The sequence below is a fragment of the Schistocerca nitens genome, chromosome 11 (assembly GCF_023898315.1).
Source record: "Schistocerca nitens isolate TAMUIC-IGC-003100 chromosome 11, iqSchNite1.1, whole genome shotgun sequence".
Lineage (NCBI taxonomy): Eukaryota > Metazoa > Arthropoda > Insecta > Orthoptera > Acrididae > Schistocerca > Schistocerca nitens.
Window position 1 is genome coordinate 147,480,038 of NC_064624.1, and position 25,825 is coordinate 147,505,862.

The following is a 25,825-nucleotide window of genomic DNA, read 5'->3' on the forward strand; positions in this document are numbered from 1 at the left end:
GTAGCCGAGTGGCACTGTCTACTCCCCGTGTTCCCTCCGCAGAAAGTGTTACGCAGTGAAAGTACTGCACGGAGGACGTCGGCTTTCTTCCACATGTGGAAACACCTCGTATAGCAAAAGGACTCCCATGAAGAGAATTATAGGCATTGCAGTAGGCATTATAGATTAATGCTGACTAATTCTAAGAACAAAAAGTATGAACCGTATCTTCCCTCCATACACTAAATTTTTTTAAAACATTGAGGTTTTTCAGCAGCTGCAGACTTCAAATTTAGGAGTTAAATATTGATAAAATTATAACAAATGTCATCTTTCTATATACCACACAGTGCAATACATAACTTTGGAGATACAATGTTACAACTTCGAAGATATTGCTGACATTGGGAGAGCAGTCAGCTACGGTAGTGTTAGTTAAACCTTAATATTGCTTATCTCCCATCCCACGAGGAGAGTGCCAGAGGTGGGATGAGGTTTTTGAAGCTATATACTGTTTTGTGTGTTGCCCACCTACAGAAAATGTGCTTAATTGTGTTCTTATGTCGTCAAAAGCAAAATACAATTAATTGAATAATAGGTGGGTCTTCGCAAATCCCAAGCAGTGCAACACATTTATTGCTAATACTTTTAAAAGACTTAAGAGTATAACGCACATAGTTCCCTTGAAGACCAAACGTCACAAAAATTGCCCAACTGTACTGTAATTAACTGTATTGGTCAGGAATGATGCAGGAAGAAATTGAGAATCAGCTGGATAGCCCTTGATACAACTGTATGCTAGTTTCCACACCAAACAAACATCCTAATCTTGGAAACCACAACCCACTTACTGCTTTTGTCGGTTGTGTAGATTTTCTCTCACTTTCAAATCGTCAAAGGACCCTTGCTAACGGTTGATACTGCAGCTCTCTCTTTCCTCTGTGCAGAAGGATGTTATTTAGTATATAAGTTCCTTCAAAAGGTCCAGAATTTCTTGCGTTACCACCTCAGGTTTGAAAACCCCATTCATCATTGTACAATGACTTACACTACACAGGAGGGAGTAATAAGTTATGTAAATGTCATATTAATATTCTGACAATGGCAAAAATATTTTCAAGGGGTCCATACAAAACACAGATCTATTTGTGTTCCATGTGAATGATTTATTTTTCAGACAACATATCAGGATATGGAAGAAATTTCCAAATCGTTTATCACTATTTTCAGTAGCCTAGAAACTTCGTTTCAGTTAGTTGGGTTGAATTTGTACATATGTAAAACTCAAATGTAATTTGGAACCATTTGGCAAAACTTTACTCATTACCACCAAGATACAAATGATGACTGTCAAATTTTCATGACTAGGTTAAAATTTGAGGTGGCACACATGGTGATTAGATATTGAGCCGATTAAGTGGCTTTTCATTTCCAATGCAAAGATTAATTGCTTTGAATACATTATTAGGTATTGTGGCAAAACTTGGGTAAGTGTGGATACATAAGATAAGGAAAAAATTCATGTGTGCATTGTAAATCAGAACAAACGGACTTCAAAAACATCCATGTATTGCCTCTCCCATACGTATATATTTATATTACCTTTGTTACCCTCATTTTAAACTAAAAGTGCACATTGTACAGTTGTGCACCTTAGGGTTGAATGTGAAGCTTTGAAAGTAGTTATGGTGCATTGCCTTGAAATTGAGGAACAGAGATGCCTTATGTACTGTAATAATCATTTTAGTCACCCAACCAGTCAGTTGACTGAAATACTGTTTTCTTGTTTCATGGAGTAAAAATGTTAATTCAGTAAATATGCAGAATAAGAAAAATGTGGAAAAGTGTGAGCTCAAGAGGGAACATTACACCCATGTTGGGTATTGACACTTTTAGTGCCTCTTGTAATTCCTTTCGCATTTTGATTCCACAGGCAAATGTAGGAGACCGGGCTAAGACACCAGAATTCATCCGTGTGCTGACGACAGCTGTGTGCGAGAGTGCGTATCAGGGTAAGTTCAATGTGTGACGCATAAGATCATTAATTTTTGCTGTTAAATACATAGTAAGTAGTAATGTTCTGCACAAGTTGAAGTGTTTTGATGTTTTGAGTAACAATCAGGATTCCTCAGGACATACTGTAGTCCTGAAGTTTTCCGAGAGAAACCGTAGTGCCGTCGTAGGTGTGCAGTGTAAACTTGTCGGAGATAGTAAAATTTGGGTTGGGAGAAACTTTTAGTAGTCCACGGAAGATCACTTGTAGGTGACACTGCTAACTTGGAACTGCAAAGTGCAACTGGCAGTAGGTGGAAACATCGGTTGTCTGTAGAGGTGTGCCAACACTGAAGCCAGGTATTGCCTTACAGATGTTTACAAAATCACTACACGATTGAAGATGATGTGCAAAGCAGCTGCACACACCACATTGCAACTGCTAGGGATTTCCTTCTGGAGACTACTATAGGGGCATCCACAAATTTTAGTTTCACTAGCTAGGCATTCTAACACCTTCGTGGGTGGCATTTGTTACGTGACACCTTTGGAATTTTGTCAGCCAACTGCAGTATTGTCTGAGGAATGTATGGCCAAGAATTGTTACCCTGTAACGTGTCTGTTGGGGTTTCTAGTTGCACTGTACATAACTTCTTTTCTGTAAGTTGGACCTCTAAGTGTGAAGCCACAGTTGTGACAACCACAGTGCTAGTGGCTTCATAGGCGTGACTGTCGACATTGCTAGACTGCTTCTGTTCGAGAAATGAGTTTCGTATACGATGCTGCGAAGCGCGAGACAGATTTGAACTGCACTATTAGTGTGATCGTTGTTGAATCGCATGTTGATATTGGCGTGTAAATGTGGACGAGGAAGCTGGATGATGTACAAACACGAAATACTACAAACGGCATCTATAACACAAATAGACAATTTTGATAAATGTCATTTGTTGGAAGAAGTTTTTTTCCACACTACGAATGGTGAACAAACAGATTTTTGAGCAGTGGTTCCAGGTACGAAAAAGCACTGACCGGCAGTGCTGTTCGGAGTGAGAATGTCATTAGCATCTGTGATACTTCATAAAACACATCTATTAACTGCAACGACGTTCACCTAAATGGATTACAGGAGTGTGCCATTAGATGCCCAAATATGTTTTCTGTGTTACGTAGGAGTAACACAATTTCGACTTGTTCAAAAACATAAGTTTATTGAAAATCTACACATTAATGCTTAATAATAATAAATACTTCTGTTGTGGCTAACAGCATAAAATAGTCTGTGTCTGGTAAGACAGAGATAATTAAATGTAATTCAGATTATTAAATAAAACCATTCACAACACAAAACTCAACTTTTTCAAGATTTGTCAGAGAAAAGTTGCACTCCCACTTGCATTCCACATATGTGGCTGCTTTCTTCCCTTTCGACTTCTCATTACACAGAAATGTGCACCACTGAGCAGGTTTACGTGTGAAAATGACATTTGCAGTCGTTTTCTTGTATTCCGTTAGTTGTCTGTTTCTTACTGGACTGTGAAAAGGAAGTTTGAATTTTGTCACCTCCACGTAGGTACTATCGGTACCAAAAGGTCACATCTTTCTTGCCCACTTTTGTCATTTACACAAGCTGTGTGTGAATACAGTGGTCCGAAGAGAATGTAATGTCGATGATGGAATAATATAGATATCGTGTGCTTTTGGGTCATCCGACTACACAAGTGCTGGAGCAAAAACAGATTGGTAGAAAGTATGTGAAGTTGTACATTTTTCTTCTCCATCATAATTCGTGCACTGTACGGACTGTACATTAGGCAACTTCACGGCGATATTGTTTGCTGCAATGTTTGTTTCCTGGTGTTCTCTTACTGTTGCTCCAGTGCTTATTAGCAGGTGTGGGTCAGTGATCGTGCACAGTAGCAAACTTACGCACATTCTATTATTCACTTCTGTGTAAAAGTGGCTCAAGTAAGAGCTCGCACTACACCTCGCCTGACTACCACCGGAGAATGCCGGCTGCTAGAAGGGTCAAAATTGTCACGTCCCCGTCAAAGGTCGATCGGTGTGCGGTACTATTACAGGCTCTCGACCCGACTGCAGAGGACAAAAATCGGGAGATTTTCCGAACTAGTCAGTTACTCGATGTCGAGTCAGTCTTCAGTGTTTTGACGCCAAAATAGGAATTGTCGTTACTGTAGATCGTGTTCTGTTCTTTTTTTGCAGCCGCGGGATCCAAGAAGTTCGAAGAGGCACTGTTCTCGAAGCACGCGACACTCCTCCAGAAGTACATAGACACTAATGAGGAGCTGGAGCTGCACTGCTTGTACGCTGTCCAGGAGCTGAACCACCGCCTCGAGCAGCCCAGTGGTAAGTAGACGTATCGGCCACACCGCACATAAGTGGCAGTCTGTCGTGTTCACTCGTCTGCACTCTGTTCTTTCTGCCTTGGTGCCTTCACCTAATTTTCAGCAGTGACTTATTGTAGGGTGTGCCCATGGGTCATTCTATGTGATTTAGACTTTGATGGTACAGAATTTATGGTTAGCCATTATTTTGATAGGTACTGTAAAGACTTTGAAAGGTACTGTAAAGACTTTGAACATACCTTCAGTTATTAATTTTTAAACTTTCCAAAATCTGCTAGCTGTCTCATTTTGATACTACAAAATGGCCATCTCAAATCTACCTGAAAATGAACCCATTGAGTTCTGTACCATTTTATTCCATTTTTATAAGCTTAAAAAACATAAGCTACATGAGTGTTCCTAAAAATAGTAACTTTTCACTAGAAAACATGTTTTCAAATTAAAATTTTAAAATAGGCATTATGTAGTGAAAAGTCATTAACATTTTTTGTCTGTGTTGGCCAGTTTTCATGATGGTTTTCTAATGGGAATATATTCAGAATGTATTATACTGCAGCTTACTTAACAACGAACTGGACGGAGCTGTACATTTTCAAAATTATGTAAAATGCATTAAATAATTGGTACTTCACAAATAAACATGATTTATTGCTTTGGTGGCATTTATTTAAAGGTGCCTATAAGTTCTGCACTCGAGGCAGTGGATTAATTTTGATCCTTGGACATTCCAAACTGTAACTAAATGAAGGAATTTTTGCAAGACTGTTGCAAAACTGTTGATCGCTGTTAGGAGACGTCATGTTCAAGTTTTTGAAGGAATTCAGAAGAGGAGGGTAAATGATGCTATTATCGACACAGCGTACAGTGATTTCCTCTGTTAGGAGTTATCTACTGCTTATGCCTTGTTACTTACACATTTAGTTGTCCAAATGATGTCATAAAGAAAACTGTCACGAATCTCGATGCATAGTACTGAAGATCGTTGTCTATTATTGAAGAACATAAGTAGTGATGGCCGATTTTATTCGATGGAGGAAAACAATTTTTCCTCTACAGCCTTTAAGTAATGCATATACCTCCAGGGGGCTCACAGTTGTTTCAAGAGTTTGTGTGTGGTGCACATTGGGCCTGAAGCTATTGCAGCCAATTGTTCCTTCCCTGGCTGCATTTCCTTCACCTTGCCCTCCTTCCCTCCCTATCCTCGCTACTTCCCTGTTGCCTTCTCCTTCCCCTCTCTCAGCATTCTGATTTATGTCAACCTTGCTGTCCACCTGGTTTCTGTATTGGTTGCAATTTTGTTCCTTTTTCCCTGTTCTTTCATCCTACTTCTCCAGGTCCCCACTTGGTTTGACCTCCACTTCAAAATTTCCTGTTCTTAGTGTGAGCCTTCTGGAGAAGACCTCCCTCCCTAGCATCTACGGTGTGGATTCCCCTCGCCCTTCCGCACTGTAGCCCTTTCCCACCCTGCTAGGTCACCAGCCTGTGTGGTGGGGCTGCTATGTACCCATATGGCTGAGACCCCTGACAACACAGGAATCACACTACTCATACCTGAGCTGTTCCCATGTATGCCAAGGAGTGGTTGCTTATCTTCTTGGAGCATCAGAAATCCTGTTAAAGACATTAATGTGTCAGTGGCTTTTGATGGTGCAGTATCAACTAAAAATGAGGGTAATCCAAAGCAGGCTGCTGTTAGCATTGATGGAATGACACCAAAATCTGGAAGGTCTGTACTGGTGCAGTAAAACTCATCATTTTGCTGCAGGCCGTCCAGTTCTTAAGTTCCATCACCTTCAACTGCGATTATAACCAGTTTTGATATGAGGCAGCATGTGTTCGGGGATATCTGTGTGTGTGTGTGTGTGTGTGTGTGTGTGTGTGTGTGTGTGTGTGTGTGTCCGTCCTGTATTTGACTGACATCTGAAACTTAATACAGCTAAACGAGGAGGAAGTTCTCGTCTCAACATTGAGCAGTTGCTGTACCATTGTGAACTTGCTAGAAAGAAGAAATATGCCAGATAATTAAGTTTCCTTTTAAATGAACTCTCATTGACGTTTTTTTTTTTTTTTTTTTTTTTTTCTGAAGACTGCTTAGTTAGCAGTGAAGTTTGGCGTGTTGCGACATTTCGAAGTGTGGAGAGTTGATATTCTTACATCGTATGCCGTGTCACAGTGCCGTCTAGTGGCAAATTATGTTAGTTGCCAATGGAGGAAACTACTGAGGGAACACTTCTGCTGTGGGATACAGAGTCATCACACCGAGGCGGCTTCATGTCCGTCCACTGGATGTGTGTACTTCGTGCTAACTCCGTAGTCCTGGGCTTCTAGATAACTAGTTAAATTGAGTAATGCAGTTTTTCTAGTGAACTGCGGGAAGACCTGCAGATGATAGGCACCGTGTGCAGGAATTAGCATTTGACCCTCAACATATTTACACCGTACTGAGCATAAATAGACAGACCGACACATTTTGTGCTTACTTCATTGCAGAACAATTATTGGAAGCAGTCACATCTATTAAATATTTGGGGTATGTGTACTGAGTGAACCAAAAGTGGAATATCTACATATGACAAATTGCAAATAAAGCAGATGCCCGTACAGTCATTGGAAGAATCTTCGTGAAGTGTTGTCCGTCCACGAAGGAAGTACCGTACAAAACTCATATTTGAGTATTGTAGTCTGGGATTGGTTTGGATTCTCAGAGAAACCACAAAAAAGTGGAAAGAACAGCAGTTTTTCATCACAGGTTCTTTTAGTGAGAGCGAAAACGTCGGAGGTGCTCATTCGTGTCTAGTGACAGATTCTGAAAGTGAGGCATTGGGTATCACAGTGTGCGTTATTGAGTGTGTGTTACTTGGGACGTCATCCAATATATTGCTTTCTATTCGTGTCAAAATTTACTGTAAAGGTAAACTCAGAGATATTTGAAATCTCGAGAAGCTTATCAGTTGTTGCTCTCAAAGAACATTAACGAATGTAACAAGCAAGGGAGGAAGTGATAATGGTACGCTAAGTACTGTACACCGTGCAGGTGGCTTGCGGACTGTAGATATAGTTGTATGGGCCCAGAACTGAGCCATCGTGTAGCACCACTGAAGAAATTACAGGGGAAAATGTTTTTATCTGATGCAATCCTCTCGGTTAACCTGTGTTTGCCAACCTTCTGAAGTGAAGTGCTATACACTGTGTAGTAATTAAATATCTGTTGAACTTGAACAGAGTTGCCCCGAGTTCTGGAAAGTAGAGAATTCCAGATGAGCCAGGGAAATATTAGAGAAAGAAATTAGGAAAAGTGTATTGCCGCTGTCTGGGCACGGCCGAGTGCGTGTGCTGCTTCCCTACTCCCTCATTCCTACTGCTTCTCCCCTTCTACCACTCCCCTCAGCTTGCAGTCAGTGATACCACCACTTCTTCAGGCAGGCGTGAAGAGCGGTTGTTTGGGTGTGATTATCAGACTGTTGACACAGTGGCTGGAGAAAGCAGTCGCAAGTGCCCGAGTTGTCAGAGTGATAGTGTGAATGTGTGTGTCCTTTCTTTAACAAAGGGTGTGGCCAAAAATTTTGTTGTGAAAGCATGACGGTCTTTCCTATTTGGCTGTCTGCGGCTCAGCGATCATCTTTATGGTGAGTTGCTACCTATCCTCATTAGTATCGATTCTCGGAGTATTCGTGCAAGTTATCTGTTGCGTGGATTGATCACCGTTGTCTCATTTCATCAAAATGGTTTCTGTGACGTGAATAGCTGGCCACACAAATGGTCTTCCGTGATGGGCCAAAACTGCAGGCCACTTCTGTGGCTATATCTAAGGGATCGGGCCTGCCAATCTGGAGCCCATTGTTTCCCACTAATGTGCAGGACCTGCCTGTCAAATCTAGTCTCGCCGGTTTGCCTGCAGGCCACATCTGTGTATGGCATAATGCGGCGGATTTTCGTGGTTTATCCGTAGACTCTATAGAAATTTTATTTATTCTAGTACATATGCCACATCAAAAGTAGTTTGTGTTAAAAAATATGGATAGTAAGGAAAAAATCATGTCAGTCGATAGCAGTTTGTACAGTATGTACTCGTATGTTTCTCGAGAGGAAAAATCGCACAACACCTGTTAAAATAACAGATATAACGCAGTGGGTAATAAACGACAATAATGGACACAGTAGAACCAACATATTATTGATGGTCACAAATGTGTTGGTTTACACAATTCTTCCCCACATGTACACTTCTTTCAAGAGGCCTACTTTCTTCTGAGGTTATTTCTGAAATCCGTGAATGTATTCTAAATCTGTCTTGCGACTACAAGGTAATGCCTATTTTTGTCACCAAATGTTCCATTTTATGGAAATAAAATATCAGTGGTCTTAATGAAGCGAACATAACATTTGGCTTGCTTTCTCCAGCTAAAAAGTTCATTAGAAAAGATATGGATGTTAGTACTTAATCGCTCACAAGTTTAGAAATATAGAAGTACTTACATTTTTTTGGTCAACTGTCTTTATTTACACACGGGATCTCAAAATTTGTCGGGGGGGGGAAATGCTAAGAGATCTCGAGTTCGAGTGTCGGTCCGGCACACAGTTTCAATCTCCCAGGAAGTTTCATATCAGCGCGTACTCCGCTGCAGAGTGAAAATCTCATTCCGGATGCTAAAACTTGGCTGTAAATCGGGAAATATTGAGGAATTTCACTCGGGGAAACTTGCGGCAGCCCTGTTGGAGTAACATTCGACTATTAATAGGTATAGAAAAATTTCTGCAAAAGTGATAATGCTCAGTTAGTGGTATTGAGTGCTATAATGCCAAATATGTTGTGTAAATACTATGTCTGTTCAAGAAATTCCGGAAATGTCTCCAGGGAATTTTTATGTATTTCCCTTTTACTTATTGTGCATTGTCTCCTGAGAAATAATTTCCTTCACAATTGATAAACCAGCACCAACGCCACGTTCACTTCCGGAAGCAGTCACAGTGTGCCTCTTGCTGGATCGCGCAAAGTGCTGTCTGCAAATTTTCTTTTATCTCATCTGTCATTGCAAATCTTCGTCTTTTCAACTGGGTTTCCAACTGTGGAAAAAACAATGCATGCAGGGGCAAGGTCTGGAGAGTACTAAGGATGAGGCAGCACAGTCATTTCATTTTCTGTGCAATAGTCACACGTGAACAGTGACAAATGTGTAGGTGCATTATCGTGATGCGAGAGCCATCAATTTGTCTCGCTACATTCCATACAGTTTTCTTATATTTTCTCGCAGGTGTCACAACGTGGCCCGATAGTACTGTCGATTAACAGTTTGTCCCTGTGGCACAAACTAATCCTTCAAAGTCAAGGAAAACCATCAGTGCGGCTTTGGCATTTGATCTGACCTGATGAGCTATTTTTGGTGTTAGAGAACCGTGTTAACCATCTGTAACAGTATGGCTTTAGCACTCATCAATGCAGGCTTCCTATATCATTTTGGGAAGGTTTTCTTGAGTTTTCACGCAAGATTTAATGCAGACGAGTCACTCCTGTAACTCTGCCGCCTCTAAATTCGCAAACTGTAAGACTTCCAGGGATGTTAACTACATTTAGTTTGAACACACCATTGGCTTGAAATTACAACTGTTATGGAAATATTAAACGGTCCTCATATAACTTCTTAAGGCACAGTAAAACTGTTACAAATCTGAGAATGACAGTATACTAATACTTGCCTCCTAGAGGCTATGGTGCGTGTCTAATCTTAAAATTACAGTTCACTTGCTGTTAACAACAGAAATAGGGGAGAAATGAGGACTTCAGTATGAATTGACAGTTTATTGTATTTGTGCTGAAAGCAAGCTTCATTATATTTGAAAACAGATTGCTATTACTGATTACTTCAAAGGATTATCAATTGCTGTGTCTTAATTAGCAAACTATGCTCACAAGTTACTCTGGAGAATACTTGCTATACAGAGGCAAGTTCCTAAATCATAGGAGTGAAGGTTTAAACTGCAATTCACGCTATCAGGCAATGTAAGAAAAAGTAATTGCCATTTACTTTAAAGAAGACACAAAGTTGCAGACACAGAATTTACTCTCTCACATAGAGGTTTCAGCCACAAACACAAAAGCAAGTGCAGCTAATGCTGACACGACCACAGACTCGAGCATCTCTGGTTGCAATGAAACATAATGTGGGATGCGAGCAGTAGTCTGGAGGGGATCAGGAAGGGGAAGGGATAACAGTGTACGGGTGGGGGGAGAGGTGAGCTCTCGTCTCGCAGTGTGTGCACGGACTAGACTGCAGTCGAGCGCAGCATCACGAGGTTGTGGGGCGGGGAAGTGGGGAAAGATGGGTGCAAATAAACGGAGTGGGAGATGAGAATGGGGAGGAGATGATAGAACACAGGGGGTGGAAACTTCTGTGCAGGGCACGGGGCCGGGATAATTATGGGAGCAGAGAATGTGTTGTAAGGTTAACTCCCATCTGTGCAGTTCAGAGAAGCTGGTAATGGAGGGAAGGCTCCAGATGGCTCGGTTAGTGAAGCAGCAATTAAAGTGTGACGTTCAGCTGCACGTTGGTCTACTCAGCACGTGGCCGCAGTCTGGTGGTGGCCGTTCATCTCGGTGGTCAGTATTCCTACTGATATAAAAAGCTGTCCAATGAATGTGCAGCAGAGCTGGTAAATGACATGGCTGCTTTCACAGGTGACCGGTGCCTGATGGGGATAGGATAAACCTGTGACAGGTCTGGAATAGGAAGTGCTTGGCAGGTTTTGCACCTGGTCCTCAACTGGTATATGATCCTTGTGGCAGGGCACGATGATAGCTAATCAAACCTAGTAGTAAACTCGTTACTTCGTCCCCTGTTTCATTCAGTTGAGGTTTGTTCTTTCTTGTACACTTTATCGTAAAAATAGATGTTTTTGTTATTAAATATTTTATAATTGTATATATTCTCTGCTAAATTGGCAAACGTGACATTGTTACAAAAACAGGAGTTGTGTGAATGATAAAACAGTTATTAACTATGAATCGGCAGTTAAAATGTGCGACAGTTATGCTGTAATGTCTTAGTGTTCACTGCACAGGAATATGAAACCTGTTGCTTTAGTTTGAATGAAGTGAGTAAAAGAATGCCATGCTTTCATAATGGTTACAACTGACACCTGCCTCTGAAACGAAACACTAAAATTGACCTGTGTAGAGAATAAAACAGCCAAAATGTTTTCATTGCCACGATTAAATTGAATGAACTTCTGCAGCTGCACAGTGTACTTATATCAGTGCAGCAAATCATTTTGTTCAAATGTTTCTGGTTAATTTATTGTTCACAAGTAGAGTAACATGTTGCGCACCTCGAAGTCTGCAGAATGTGTGCAAAGGCTGGAAAGAATATTAAAGTAACTCGAGTGGCAGGGAATGACCACAAACTGGTGGGAGCCGTTCCTCACACTATTCTCTCGCAGTGTTGCCTTTCTTGTAGTACTGTGCATAGCCTTCTCGAGTGTGCCCACATGCCACATTTCCTGCAGTCTGTCCCATTTTTTCATTCGAGAAAACTTCAGTGTTATGCTGGGCAGAAAGAAAGTTGGGCAATACAATTTTGATTAACAGTAAGTTGTTACCAGGCCTTTAGAATCCTGGGAGTGATCTGAGCCGGTTGAGGCCTTGGAGCATGCCCAAAGTGTTGCGCATCACACTCTGTATCATGTTTTATTCGTTGTGCTGTTGTGTATCTTTCTAAAATTGACAGTTAGCGAATGCAGTTCTCTTACTATTTCTGCTCTGTTACGTAATTGGTCAATATCTCTCTTGCAGTAGATATGCTTTTATATTTTAGTGTTACAGATACACTTTGTTATATATACACCCATGACTTTTAATGGGTTCCAGGCATCTGCTGAAACTTTATGGTGACAGCCTAATTTCCTTCTCTCTCTTATCATCTGTTCGCAGGTCTGCTGCGAGACTTATTCCAGGCACTCTGGGACTACGGCTGTGTGGCAAACGAGACGTTCCTGAGATGGGAGCAGAGCAAAGATCCGACATTCCTGCAGGGCAAAGGCGTCGCACTGAAATCTCTGACGGCATTCTTTACTGCACTGCGGGAGGCCGACGACGACTCGAGCGAAGAGTGTGCCTCGGGCCAGTGATGAACGGGGGAGGTCTCTCTTCTGTCGCGGAGATTTCGACTCGGCACTGGGGAACGAGAGAGTAGAGCACGGAACTTCGTCGAACGGCCTCTGTATTCCTTGCCTCCTAAGGAGGTCGTGACGTTTGGACTTGGGGATATGAAAATTTATATATACATATTATTATTATATATAAATACTTGACTATAAATACTGCAGAGACTGTATAAAATTAAATAAATTAAAAGTTTTCCTGTAAAATGCAACACGGAGCAAAAGATGTTAATATTTTGAGGGTAACGTTTTTGGGTGCGGTTACAGAATCGGGGCGTGGGAAAGCAGTTGACCTGTCAGTATGGGGTCCCGAACTGAAGTGGTGTCGTTTCTTTTCCACTGACTCCAGCCGGAGGGCATGCTTTAGGAGTATATAAAATATATGAAAGATATCGCAAATCTGTGTTGTGAAATGTTGTTATATTGATTCTTACGGCATTGTTAATAACTTCCCTTCTTTTCTCAGTTTCTTTTCCGTTTTAAATTAAATTTGAATAGGTTTTGAAATGCAGCTCGTCTGGTCTAGGTCATTCTTTCCTTTCTCTGCACTCCATCTGAAATGGCCCATTTTAAAGTTAGAGAAATTTGATGTGGACACATTTAGGTAACACGTTTATTTTTCTGAGAGACCGTTTTGTAAATTTCTGTTGCGTGCACATGCCTGTCGGTGCTGCGTGTACGCAGTGTTACATCTTGTTTTAATGTTAGGAGCAAGTAAAAGTTTTGTGTTTCTGTGATGGGGGAGTGAGAAGATGCTATATTACTAAATGTACACATACTTATTATATATATATATTTAAATGAGAGAATGGTAACTGCTGCTATTTGTAATGTAATGTAAGATTGCAAATGCAAAAATATGCTATTTGTGTAACTTGCAAGATGTAAATATTTATATATATATACATATATACATATACACACATTTATCTTTTTCTTAGTATTTAACCTATGTTTTTGCATGCACAAGATCTCCTACCACCTTTCTTCAGTGATTGTGTTTATTTAGTGCGACAGTGGCAACTGCGATTGTAATTCCATAACAGATTAGAGACCACCTGAGTTGCACGTATATGGTGCCCAAGTTAAATGTGGCCGCCCTCTCGGAAGGATTAACGTACGACAAAATGAATCCTTCACGAGACCAAAATCACCTTTGTCGTTCTCAGAACCCCTCGGAAACACTACCAGCGTAGGCTGTTCTCGGAACTGTAGAAACATTAACTCGGCCATCTGGGTCTTTATCCTCACCAGGAACAGTCTAGTAATTGTCAAACTTTTGAAAGTATTGCGGATTCATTAATTTCTTACTGTTTGCTGATGAGGGCCATGTCTAAGAGGAGAAGGAACTTAGAGGTGAAAATAGTAATCATTTGAAATATCAAAACATAATCAAGAAACTTCGTGAAGTATAACTAAAAGTACTTGGTGAATAAACCAAAAGTATCGTACATTGGCTACTGGTGTAAACACCTAAATAGACAAAGTAGTTCAAATGAATTACAGCAGATTACATCTGTAGACAGTGTGGTGCATAAACATGCTGTAGAAGTCTGTCCAGTGGAATTGTTTGACATTTCCTTTTATTCCTCAAACAGCTATAAAAATGTGTTCCTTAGTCTGGATTCATTCAGTATCATAGTTACCAGATGAATGATTGGTCTTCTCTCCTGTGTCAAGTGAAATTACTTGGCAGTAGATATATATCGCTTAAATGAATTCCTAATAAATAGCAAGAGATCAATGAAAAGCATTTATAAAAACACTGTTATTGTGTAAGGGCAGACATAATATCAAATTTTGGTGAGGTTTCAGTAATGTGTACATGCCACTTGATTTTTGAGAACTTTGGGAAAACTGAACATTTCTTTAAGAAATGTTTACAGCCATAGTTAGTAAGGTAGAGATTTGAATTTTTGTGGTTGCATACAACAAGAGCTGTATTTAATGGAGAAATATGGTGAAAGACGTAAGGTTGTTCTTTTCCCACATTCTATTTTTAAATTTTGTATTGCGCTTTAATAAAAAGCTGTAACTAAAAACTAATCATGCAATCAATTGATAATTTCATGGTAAGATCTTAATGAGGGTTATAAGATCACTGAACTAAAATTAAGTTATTTAAAGTTTTATTAATTACAAAATTTTGGATTTTCCACGATCAAAATTAGGGCCACCAGGTTTGTCTTCTCCCCACATTTAATCCATCAGGCCTCTATGTGTAAACCAGTAAGAGAACCATCACCTCTTCTCGGCACGTAATGTCTTGTCATTATTTCCTCCATTGAAATATAAGGCTGCGTCACACACACTTGTTTTTTAATGCTAAAGTTCACAAAATGTCCTTCATGTGTGTCTAATCCACATTAAATTATTTATGCTTTCATTCACATTGTTCCCCCCCCCCCCCCCCCCCCCCCATGAAAATGCTTTCTCAATAAATTAGGGTTTGCAAGAAACCTAAATGTGGGCTTAATCAGTTTCATAACAGGTTGTGATAGTGAGTGCTTATGTCAATAAGCTTCATTCCATGTGTTGTACTTGATCCAGTCAGTTACCTTTGAAGCACAGCTTGTGCATTGCTGTTTGACTAGCGAATGGTTTGTGGAAGTAAATGGCCCATATAGCATGTGTCATAACCTCTGTATTGTTTGTATTTTTCCTAATAAGTCTCCCATAAAATAACAGAAGGGAATAAGTTTCTATAAGAGTAAACCTGCCATTTCTTTCTCAGTTGTTTTATGTTCTCAGGCACTTCACCTTGTCCTTAAGTGACAGTGTACCACCAAGCCTCTTCTGGATGTGGCACACATTTGAACTTTCCTTTAGTAGTATTTCCTAAGTCTTTGAAAGAAGATACTCCCATCATCAAGGTATTCAGTATATCTTAACACTATACTTGTTGTCAGACCTGGAGAAAATCCTCGTAATTGCTATGGCCTTCCTACCCTCTACTTCAGCCACTATAAGATTTAGAAGCGGTACATGGTGTAGAAAATGTAAACATTTCCACACATGTTCCTGAGGAACAGTGGGTGTGTAGGCTTGTTTATACTTAAATTTGCAAATGAGGGAAAGTGTAATTTTTGTGTAGGTAAATGTACAGGAAGCACTTACCACCAGAGTTACACGAAGTTAGTCGTGTGAATGTTAACACGTGGCATATATGGAAGGACTTCACAAAATTGTGAGAGACTTAGTTTTTAACATTTCTCATTTACTGAGGCAACAGTCATGGGATAGCCACAGGTTTTGGAAATCTGGGAATTTCAAACTTATCGGGGAATTTTGAAAAAACCCTGGAAAACCTCACTTTTGTCTCGATAGATGAAATGGTTGGTTTACTGAGGTGTTGTGCATCGTTTCTGGCTGGCTGCAGCTGAGAATATGAACTATTACCCTACTCCCTTCTTCTTACTGCTTCTCCCCTTCCTACCACTTCCCTCAGTGCTGCCACCACCTCTTGCCACTAGCCTAGCAGCTGCCAGCCGAACAGGGAGGTGCGAGGAGTGATTTGTTTGGATCCGATTCTGAGATACCGTAGACACAGTGGCTCGAGACAGCAGTCTTGTGTGCACGAGTTGTGTCAGAGTGATTGTGTGAATGTGTGTGCACTCTCGTTTTCTGACAAAAGCTATGGCTGAAAATTTAGTTGTGAGAGTGTGATTCTTTTCTGTGTGTCTGTGGCTACCTGTCATCACTGTTAGTGATTCTCAGAGTATTTGTACAAGTTATGTTGCGTTGTGGTCTCATTTCATTAACATGCTGTCCGTGGCTCACGAATAGCAGGTCACGAGAGTGGTTTTCCGTGATGGGCAAATCTGCAGGCCGTTTCTGTGGGTAGCTGTAACGGATCGGGCCTGCCGATCTGAAGCCGTTCGGTTCCCACTAATGTGCAGGCCTTGCCCATTGGATCTAGTCTCGCCGATATTCCCCTCAGACTGGCTGTGTTTGTGTGTGATGTAATGCAGCAGATTTTCGTGGCCTGTCCGTGGACCCAGGACTGTGGTGCTCTTCAGCAGACCAGAGGCCGTGACCTATAGATTTCAGGAATTGCGACTGTCTCACCGCAAGTATGTTGTACAGTGTGGCATAACGTTTTAAAGACTTTTATTTGTTCTAGTACATTTCGGCTCTTCGGAAGTAGTTTAACATGTTAGGAACTATGGGTAATAATAATAATAATAATAATAATAATAATATGATGATAGTTTCTTGAAAGAAAAATCACACACCGCCTATAAAAGCAATGCAGTGGGTAATAACCGACAATAATGAACATAGTAGAACCAACAATTTATTGGTGGGCCGGCTGCGGTGGCCGAGTGGTTCTAGGCGCTTCAGTCCGGAACCGCACGACTGCTACGGTCGCAGGTTCGAATCCTGCCTCGGGCATGGATGTGTGTAATGTCCTTAGGTTAGTTAGGTTTAAGTATTTCTAGGTTCTAGGGGACTGATGACCTCCGATGTTAAGTCCCATAGTGCTGAGAGCCATTTGAACCTTTTTTGTTGGTGGTCACCTACAGAGTTAGTTTGCACAATTCTTCCCTGCCTTACACACTGCTTTCAAGAGGACTAGTTTTTTCTGAGGTTATTTCTGAAATCTGTGGAGGTGTTGCAAATCTGTCTTGCGACTCCAAGGAAATGCGTATTTTTGTCACGAAATGTGATTTTTATTTGAATAAAGTGAAACACATACCATTTGGCTTTCTTTCTCCATCTAAAAACAGTTCATTACAAAAGATGTTGATGTTAGTGCTACAGATTTTTGCTCACATCAGGAAACACCACCTGCTTGCAAATTTTTTTAGATGTATCTTTGTTTGCACTATTGTTTCTTGTACCATAGGTGCAAAGACAGATTGTCAACTTATGTCTTAACTTTTCCTTGAGCTCTCAAGACTTGTCAGGGAAAAATTCTAAAACTTGTATGGAAATCGGGGAAATATCAGGAAATTTAACATGGGGCAGCCCTGGATATGTACGTATACAAATGATGGTGTATCGTGTACAGGAGATGTAAAAGGACAGTGCAATGGCAAAGCTGCCATTTGTACTCAGGTGATTCATGTGAAAAGTTTCCAATGTGATTGTGGCCACATGACTGTGGGAACATGACATTGGCAACATTTTCACGACTATGGACGACTGTACAGGCAGCGTGACTCAATATTTCTGCTGGGGCATGCAACCAATTGTAGAGTCCATGCCGTGTGGAGTTTGTGCAGTATGTCAGGAGTATCCCATGACTTTTTGTCACATCGGTGTAGAGAATTGGGGCTGCGACACTGCCAGTGGCCTGTAACTCAGGAAAGCCAAACTAATTTACACAAATGAGTGCAAACAGTGTGTTTTTATATAGAATGAGTTTAACACTACAATGCAAATTCAGCTTTAGTGTGTGACCTTTATAGACAAAAAATTGCCCTGGAACACACATAGTCACTATGAACAGTGTACACACACACACACACACACACACACACACACACACACACACACACACTCTACAGTACAGTTTTCGTCAATGAAAAGTGACTTTATCATAAGCACTGTTACTCATTTTCTTGTCCTATTTAAGAAAAAACAGCAGTGCTTCTGCATGTGTGAAATATGAAGTGAGTACAAATGGAACATACTTGTCATGGCAGTGAAGTTTTTGTGGACTTCATTTCTTGTCAAGCTCTCGGTAGATTGCTGACATTTGTGTAATGTTGCTGCTTTGGAGAAATATCTAAAAACCGAGCGAGGTGGCGCAGTGGTTAGCACACTGGACTCGCATTCGGGAGGACGACGGTTCAATCCCGTCTCCAGCCATCCTGATTTAGGTTTTCCGTGATTTCCCTAAATTGCTTCAGGCAAATGCCGGGATGGTTCCTTTGAAAGGGCACGGCCGATTTCCTTCCCAATCCTTCCCTAACCCGAGCATGTGCTCCGTCTCTAATGACCTCGTTGTCGACGGGACGTTAAACACTAACCACAACAACAACAAGAAATATCTAAAATGTTTAACTTTGAAATATTCACAAACAGCTTTCTTTACGAACCAGTTTGTGCCATTGATGATGCTGTGTAGGGTGTATACGACCAGGGAAAAACCTAGGATGTTTTTCGTCTCGGAGAAAATCAAGAGAAACCCAGGAATTTTTTAGAATTCCAGGAATTTCTGTTTTAGTTTACAGTTAAATTTTTGTAATTTTAACTGGTAAGAATTGATACTCTAACAAAGGATACTGCAACAATAAAATGTGAACGAGAAAAGAAAACAAAAATAAAACATAAATTGCAAAGGAAATGTGCCATATACAACAACAAAACGCAGTTTTCATAAGTGTTTGCCAAAAGCAAAATGTGTGAAAGACTTTTAGGAAGACTTTGCAATGCTTCATAACAACAAACTGCCTCCGATGAGTGTGACGTTACAACTGTTTACATTAAATTTGTTTTAGCAGTTACGAGCGGGCTCGTGCGCATGCGCAGTTGAGTGACGTATGAGTAGTACCTTCTCCCTTTCCTGTCTACAGAAATGTGTATCTTGGCTGTGTAAGCAGTCGCAGCAAGCAGCTAGGTGCAACCGGAAAAAAGTTTTACTGCTGCGCCCAAGCTGCCAGATTCACACTTGCACAGCAGGCCCGGGTCTCTGTGGGTGTGAAGGAGGGGGGAGGGGGGGTGCCAAATTCATATTCGTGAGGAGAAAAAACTTTTTTCACAAAGTGCCTAGCATCCAGCGTACGTTGGTCTATCGATTACTCATATGATTTTGATGCGCATGCCTGTTGGTTTTTGAACACATACTGTAAATTGATTTCTGAATGAATCATAAGGCGTGCGGTCTAAGGCGACGTGTCACGGTTCACGGTGGCTCCCCCCTCCCTCGGTAGTGGGTGTGTGTGTTGTCCTTAGTGTAAGTTAGTTTAAGTTAGATTAAGTAGTGTGTAAGCCTAGGATCGATGACATCAGCAGTTTGGTCCCAATAGCTGAGCGGAGTAAAGCCGAACGAGTGAACGCCAATCGCTGTCTGATTATGTTGTTGTTAGGGTTTGCGAATGATCAGTCTTGTTATAATTACTAGGGAAATCCATAGATGCAGACCACCAGAGTGGAAATAAATGACTAACAGGTAAGGAAAATTACATATTATCTTCTCGGTGTATCCAGGAAAATAAAATTGTCAGAAAACTTTTGGCTAGGTCGCTACACTGGTAAGGGCCAGTTGTACAGTCCCTGTCTAGCAGCTGCTTGAGATCTATTCCGGAAGTAGTGCGGAAAATGGTTTGTACGAACATAATGCCTATCTGGAGAATAATCAAGGATAACTAAACTGGTGATTCTGGCAGAGTTAGTAAAGTTCACCAGCGAATAAGTTTTGATAAAGGCAGGAATAGTTCCAGAAAGTCATGACAAGATTGATTGTTTGAATGAGGAAGGAGAAGAAATGGGGACATTACACAAATTGTGGAAGAATATGACTATTCCAAATTTATATAGAAATCTCATACTACTACTTCTTATCTCTTCTTAGTATTGCCCCGGTTCGGAAATATTACAGATCCAGGGCTGATGCGCAGAGCGGTCTGAGTTATAGTGGGGACGTGTGTAGTCTCCACATGACCCGTGTTAACATTTAGTTATTTTGCTGTTTCCTCTTCGTTTGCTGCTCTCGCGTCAAAAGAAAACAAAATGGATTTCTGTGGCCGAGAGCTACCAAGCGAATTAAAATAAGTTCACATAATTATGGAAGGCTAATACACGTTATTAGTTTCAGATTTTATTTTATTTCCACTTTTCTGACAGCCATGCATTAATCGACTTGTAGAACAAGGAAGTAATTTTTGTCGTCTGCTAAATAAATTTGGTTTTTATTAATCTTCTACGCGAAGCAGTCAATGTGTTTGAAACAAAGTGTTTAATTCCACACTATTGGTTAATTTCAACTGCTCGCTGCATTTCAAGTGCACATTTTCATTTTCTAGCATGTATGGCAATATGCCATAGTAAAGAATCAAAAATGATTTACTACAGTACTGGTACTCCAAGAAAATTTACATCCGAAACCCACACTGAAAAGCTTAATATCAGGTCGAGGCTTATGTCATTGGGAATCTGGACATACGAATGTGCTCTTATGCATTTTAAATGTGCACATTTTAATATGGTTCACGAAATTCCGATGCTCTTGCAGTATCCTCTGATGTCTTTTTTTTATGACATAATGTATGATCTTTTAATGTTTTACACATATGAACATACGGGCTTCCTGCGTCATAGCAGCTGCCAAAGCACGGTGGCACCTGTTATCTGGTGCTCTGACGGCAACTGAAACGAATCTATTTCTAACAGGTCGCGGAAAAATTTTGCAAATGGTGGTTTGAAAAGTTACTTTCAAAGTAAGTTTCCTTTTAGGCAGGTTGAACTATGTGCGAGAATGTACAAGAACTTGAAGTGATAATTGGATACCCTAACTGCAAACAGGCGTTAATGTACTTCATTGAGGAGATGTTGAAAATGTGTGCCCCAACCGGGACTTGAACCCGGGATCTCCTGCTTACATGGCAGACACTCAATCTATCTGAGCCGCTGAGGGCACAGAGGATAGTGCGCCTACAAGGACTTACCCCTTGCACACTCCCCATGGGACCCACATTCCCAACACATCCACACCACTACATTCGTAGTGCACCTAATAGATGTTTGCCCATCATACTCACTACTCATGGCAGATTAATCTACCAAGTCCTGTACAAGTTTGGGCATAGTGTGTGCGTTCGCACAGGAAGGTCAATGGCCAGGAAGCCGTATTTTAAGTATATGTGACGGTAGTATCTGTTCCCGAAAGAACAGTTACCGTAGTTGACCAAGCAGCTCTCACGGGCAGCGTGCAAGAGATAAGTCCCTGCAGTCGCGCACTATCCTCCGTGCCCTCGGTCGCTCAGATGGATAGATCGTCTGCTATGTAAGCAGGCGATCCCAGGTTCGAGTCCCGGTCTGGGCACACATTTTCAGCATGTCCCCAATGAAGTACATCAATGCCTGTTTGCAGCTAGGGTGTCTATAAAATTATCATTTCATTTCTAGCAAAGCTGCACGGTCATCTACGGTAACTGTTCTTTCGAGAACAGATACTACTGTCACATATAATGTACGATGGATTTCTTAAATCACAGAGCATTTGATGACGAGCCATTTAGAAGTATTTCGAACCGAGATCAGACATTCATGTCGTTTTTAAGAGCAAATTGTTGTTGTGCTACGGGGAGCTCTCTCTCCTCTGCAGTAGCTAATTTATTTGTGAAAAACTTTGAGGACAAGTCGCTGGACCCTGCAAAAAATTTTACTGGCACATTTGTGTGATATACCTTCAAGTGTAACACACGCAAAAATATAAACAGTATATGTGGAAGCTTTTCTTTTCTTGTAGCAACACTATATATATTAATTTTAAACATTAACTTTTCCTGTTTGAGTATCGGTGCTACTTAACAGTGATGTTGCTAGTAGCTGACTACATCAAGTGTCCTGCAGTCTGAATATCTGCTGTCATCGGCTGGCGAGATCACGTGACATGCGCTGTGTCTGGCTTACAAAAGCGCATTGCAATCTCGATTACAATGGTTCGGAAAGTAACATGCGGTGTTTGGTGGAATTCGAATTTATACTTTCGTAATATGAAAATGTGCAACGTAAATGTTGCTGCACATCAAAAATCTTTCCAAAAGGAGTTTTCCTCCCTGAGTTTCTTTTTTTAAAGGGCCGGGAAGTACTACGCCCGTGTATAAAAACATAACCGTCAAAGGATTGATAAGTTTTACAGTTCCAAGGGAAAATATACTGTCACTTAATAACATGTAGAAAGTGTTTTTTCATCCGGGAGAAAGTGTACTTTTATCCGGGAATTATTTTTCCTTGTCCGCGTATACACCCTGCTGTGAAACAGGCTTCCATAGGAACACAATACAGGCAGCTCAAATAGTAATACTGCTGCCTCAAAGATAAGTTCGCATTGGAACATGCATAGAGTAAATCAATAACGACAGTACTTTCTTAAGATCGTCTTTATGTATGGTACATAGTTTTAGTATTTCTAATGTGTCTGAAGAGACAATAAACCATTGGAGATAGTGGAGAAGTTTGAAGTCTGTATTCATTATTAAAATTTTGGAAAAGTTAATTTCTTTGTCCTTAGTACAAACAAAAGCTCGTATTCCGTTTGAATTACTGAGTGCTTTGCTAAAATCGTGCCGAGACAGGCTAGTCAGTACTTAACTCCAGAAGGTTTTGTGAATATTACAATAACCAGCTTTTTAAATCTGCAGGCAAAAAATGTTTTATTAGCAGAAAGGGGAGTTGTACCCCTCAAAGGTTATGGCCAGCCCATGTTTATAAATAACTATTAATAAATTTCTGACTTCATTTTTCAATTGGAAATTTATGTTCTCCAATCTTGTGTTTTTCGTGATTCTGCACCATAAGTTCATAGTAGCCCCTGCAAAAAACTCATAAGATGAACTCTAAAAATTCCCCGTTCTCACATTTATTCCTAATAAGCTTTACCTCTACTCTGCATCTCCACTTCATCCCATTTTGTGCCTATAGATATTTGATGTGGCCGAACGTGCTAAGTGACACAAAAAGCCAGATGGTTCGCACTGTGGGGGGTGGAGGTGGTGGTCGAGTTAGGGAATATTTTAGGCTGTTGCAGAGATGGGAGACTCAAGATAGGAAATGCTGATGTAATCCACGATCGGTGTTGCCAACACAACTTGCAATGTTGACTTCACCATGCAGTTGTGATACTACTACTGCTAGGTTGCAGCAGCAATTAAAAAAAGAGCACAGTTAACGCGAAGTGTTCTGGACCGAGTCAATACGTGACGGAGGGGTCCGGGCACCACATTTTCTTGTGCCGTTAATAACCGCATCTTGTCTTTAAGCATGTACTGTCTTTTGCAACAATGTCGGTCATCAACCTTTTAAATTCAAAACAGTCTTGAAGAACATGCTCAGTCTGAATCGAGGAAACGTTTGCCATTACCGACTAGTGGACTTATTGGTTGGTGACTCATTAAATAGTCACCCAACAGCTAGTGCAGCCACCACTCTAAACTCACTCACATTAAAGTTAACAGACTTCAGCTTACGAAACATTCGAAATTCCTAAAGCACTGGATTATAAAGTATAAACAGGCACAGACACTGTAAATCAAAGCTGTGTGATAATTTCATTCTTGTCTTTGTAGGTAGCAATTTTACTGAAATTCATAATCAACTGTATAAATAATAATACTAATTTGCGTCTGCGTGTGAGGATGAGAATACAGATCAGATAATTAATAGTATTTCAAAGTATTAAGATTAAACAATGTTGTTTCCTCACTCATTGCCCGGTGTGCAAACAACGGCATTGGTGGCTGAGGTCATGAGTTTGCTAAGTATTTTTGCATTACTGTGTAAAATATCGGACTTCTCGCAGTAAAATTGCCATGAAGATTGCCTTATGGTTCTTTTATGCTGGGACTTATATTTTCCATCAGTTTGCGCACAAACCTCTGCCATGTCGCAGCCTTTAACACCATTGTTAAAACTACTAAAATGAAGAAATGTAGAGATATATTCAAGAAATCACGTAAATTCTGAATAGAAACTTACATATAAATAATAATTGTTGTTTGGCAGTATATTAATAGAGATGAATACATTGTTGCGTCTCTTTAAATCTGCCTATGTTCAGTATGTAACAAAATGTCTGGGGTTATGGAGCGATGACAAATGGTGTCCGTACAGAAACAATTATCCCAACACACTGAGCAGTGCCAGAGGAGAATAAGCCTAATTACAATATTAAAACAGTTGCTATTTTTTCAGTACAAATACATATTGTTTGATATCTCTTGATATTGTGTCTTTGACAGCGAGAAAAAATTATATTATCACTTTAGAGTACAAATGAGCCCTTAAAACTGACATAACTAAAATGCATATTTACAAACAAGAAATTCCAAATTTTATCTTGTATAATAGCCTATTAATAGGAAGTGTTTTTTTTTTCACTAGAAATACTGCAGGGTACATAATTTTAAAATGCCATCACTTTGGCTAATAATACACAAGGTAATTGAGCCATTTTCCAACACACAAATGCCACAACTTGTACCTTAAAATACGCAGTTGTGAGGGTTCTTTCATTTTATGGTAATCCCAGAAATAGCAAAATATGGTGAAATAAACTGAAAAGTATGAAATATGGTGAAAACTGCTGGATAGATCATTTTGGATGCTTGTAACATCTGTAATGTTTTTCACCTGCAGCCAATAGCTGTATAGAATATCACCCTAACGCAGTGCTTCTAGCGCACAGAGTGATAAACACGAGCCTATTTGGTGGCTTGTCCCGGAGTATGGCTGATGTGATCGGTGTATAGCAGCTGGAGTGACAGTGGCTACCAGTTAGGTTTATTTTATGTAGTTATACCTTGTGCGCTCTTCATTACCGTGCACTAATTTTACTTACAGCAGTTCTGCACGGAGCCTGTCAACAGAATCCGGAAAGTATTGCACCTCTGTTAGCAACCAAAAGGTTCAAACTACAAATGGTGTGCGTTGGCAGTACTGCAGAAAGCAGCATTTGCACTACTCAGCACAAGGAAAAGTTTACGAGAAATTTCTAGAGGTCACTGCACTTGCATCACCATAGTATGTTGCCCTGCCATTGGTACAGAAAGAAAACAGATACCCTCATGTTAAGACACCAGTGGAAACACGTTTCTGTTGGAAACACTGTTTCCGAATTTCTTGCGCGCGCGTTTGTGTGTGTGTGTGTGTGTGTGTGTGTGTGTGTGTGTGTGTGTGTGTGTGTAGAGACGAGGACGAGGAAACTATAATCTGTGGTGCTGCATTATTAAAGCTTTGAAGGTTCACGCAAACGAAATGAGACGACTACGTCATTCCTCCTGGATTTATTTATTGTGATTGAAGGCCGTGAGCGTTTCGTGGTTTTACAGAATAAGGTTTATCAAAGAATATATACACTCTCACAGCAACGAAGTCTTGAAACTGCAATAATATTTTGATGGAGTGTTGGTATACTGTAGTAGTTCCTAATGGTTGATAACATCGGATTAGCTGTTTTATGAAATTTATTTGTTGGTTTGCATACAGTAATAGTCTTTGGTGAGCAAAAACATACTATAGAATAGCTGGTGGGAAAAACTTGCTACATATGGAAACTGAATATGGAAGACAGTTCTAGTTTCATTATTTCTCAGAGATGTCATCTAATTTGTGGCAAATATGGTATCACTGTTTCTTAAAGAGGACAGAAATTTCAGGAAAGTCTG

At 40.4% G+C, this 25,825-nt stretch overlaps 1 protein-coding gene across 19 annotated transcripts in view; it reads left to right on the plus strand.

The window, feature by feature from the left end:
* Positions 1–25,825, plus strand: part of LOC126213414 (eukaryotic translation initiation factor 4 gamma 1-like) — a 786,084-nt gene that overhangs the window by 703,991 nt on the left and 56,268 nt on the right. For 13 of the 19 annotated variants that reach the window (XM_049941140.1, XM_049941146.1, XM_049941145.1 and 10 more), the window contains 3 exons: positions 1,913–1,991; positions 4,195–4,338; positions 12,262–13,414. The exons of 4 other annotated variants lie outside the window; for them this stretch is intronic. In XM_049941140.1, the coding sequence (XP_049797097.1) occupies positions 1,913–1,991; positions 4,195–4,338; positions 12,262–12,458 (420 nt within the window). In that variant the 3' untranslated portion in view covers positions 12,459–13,414. Of the gene's footprint in view, positions 1–1,912; positions 1,992–4,194; positions 4,339–12,261; positions 13,415–25,825 lie in introns of those variants that run through there. 2 more of the 19 variants (XM_049941141.1, XM_049941142.1) reach the window with 2 other exon arrangements.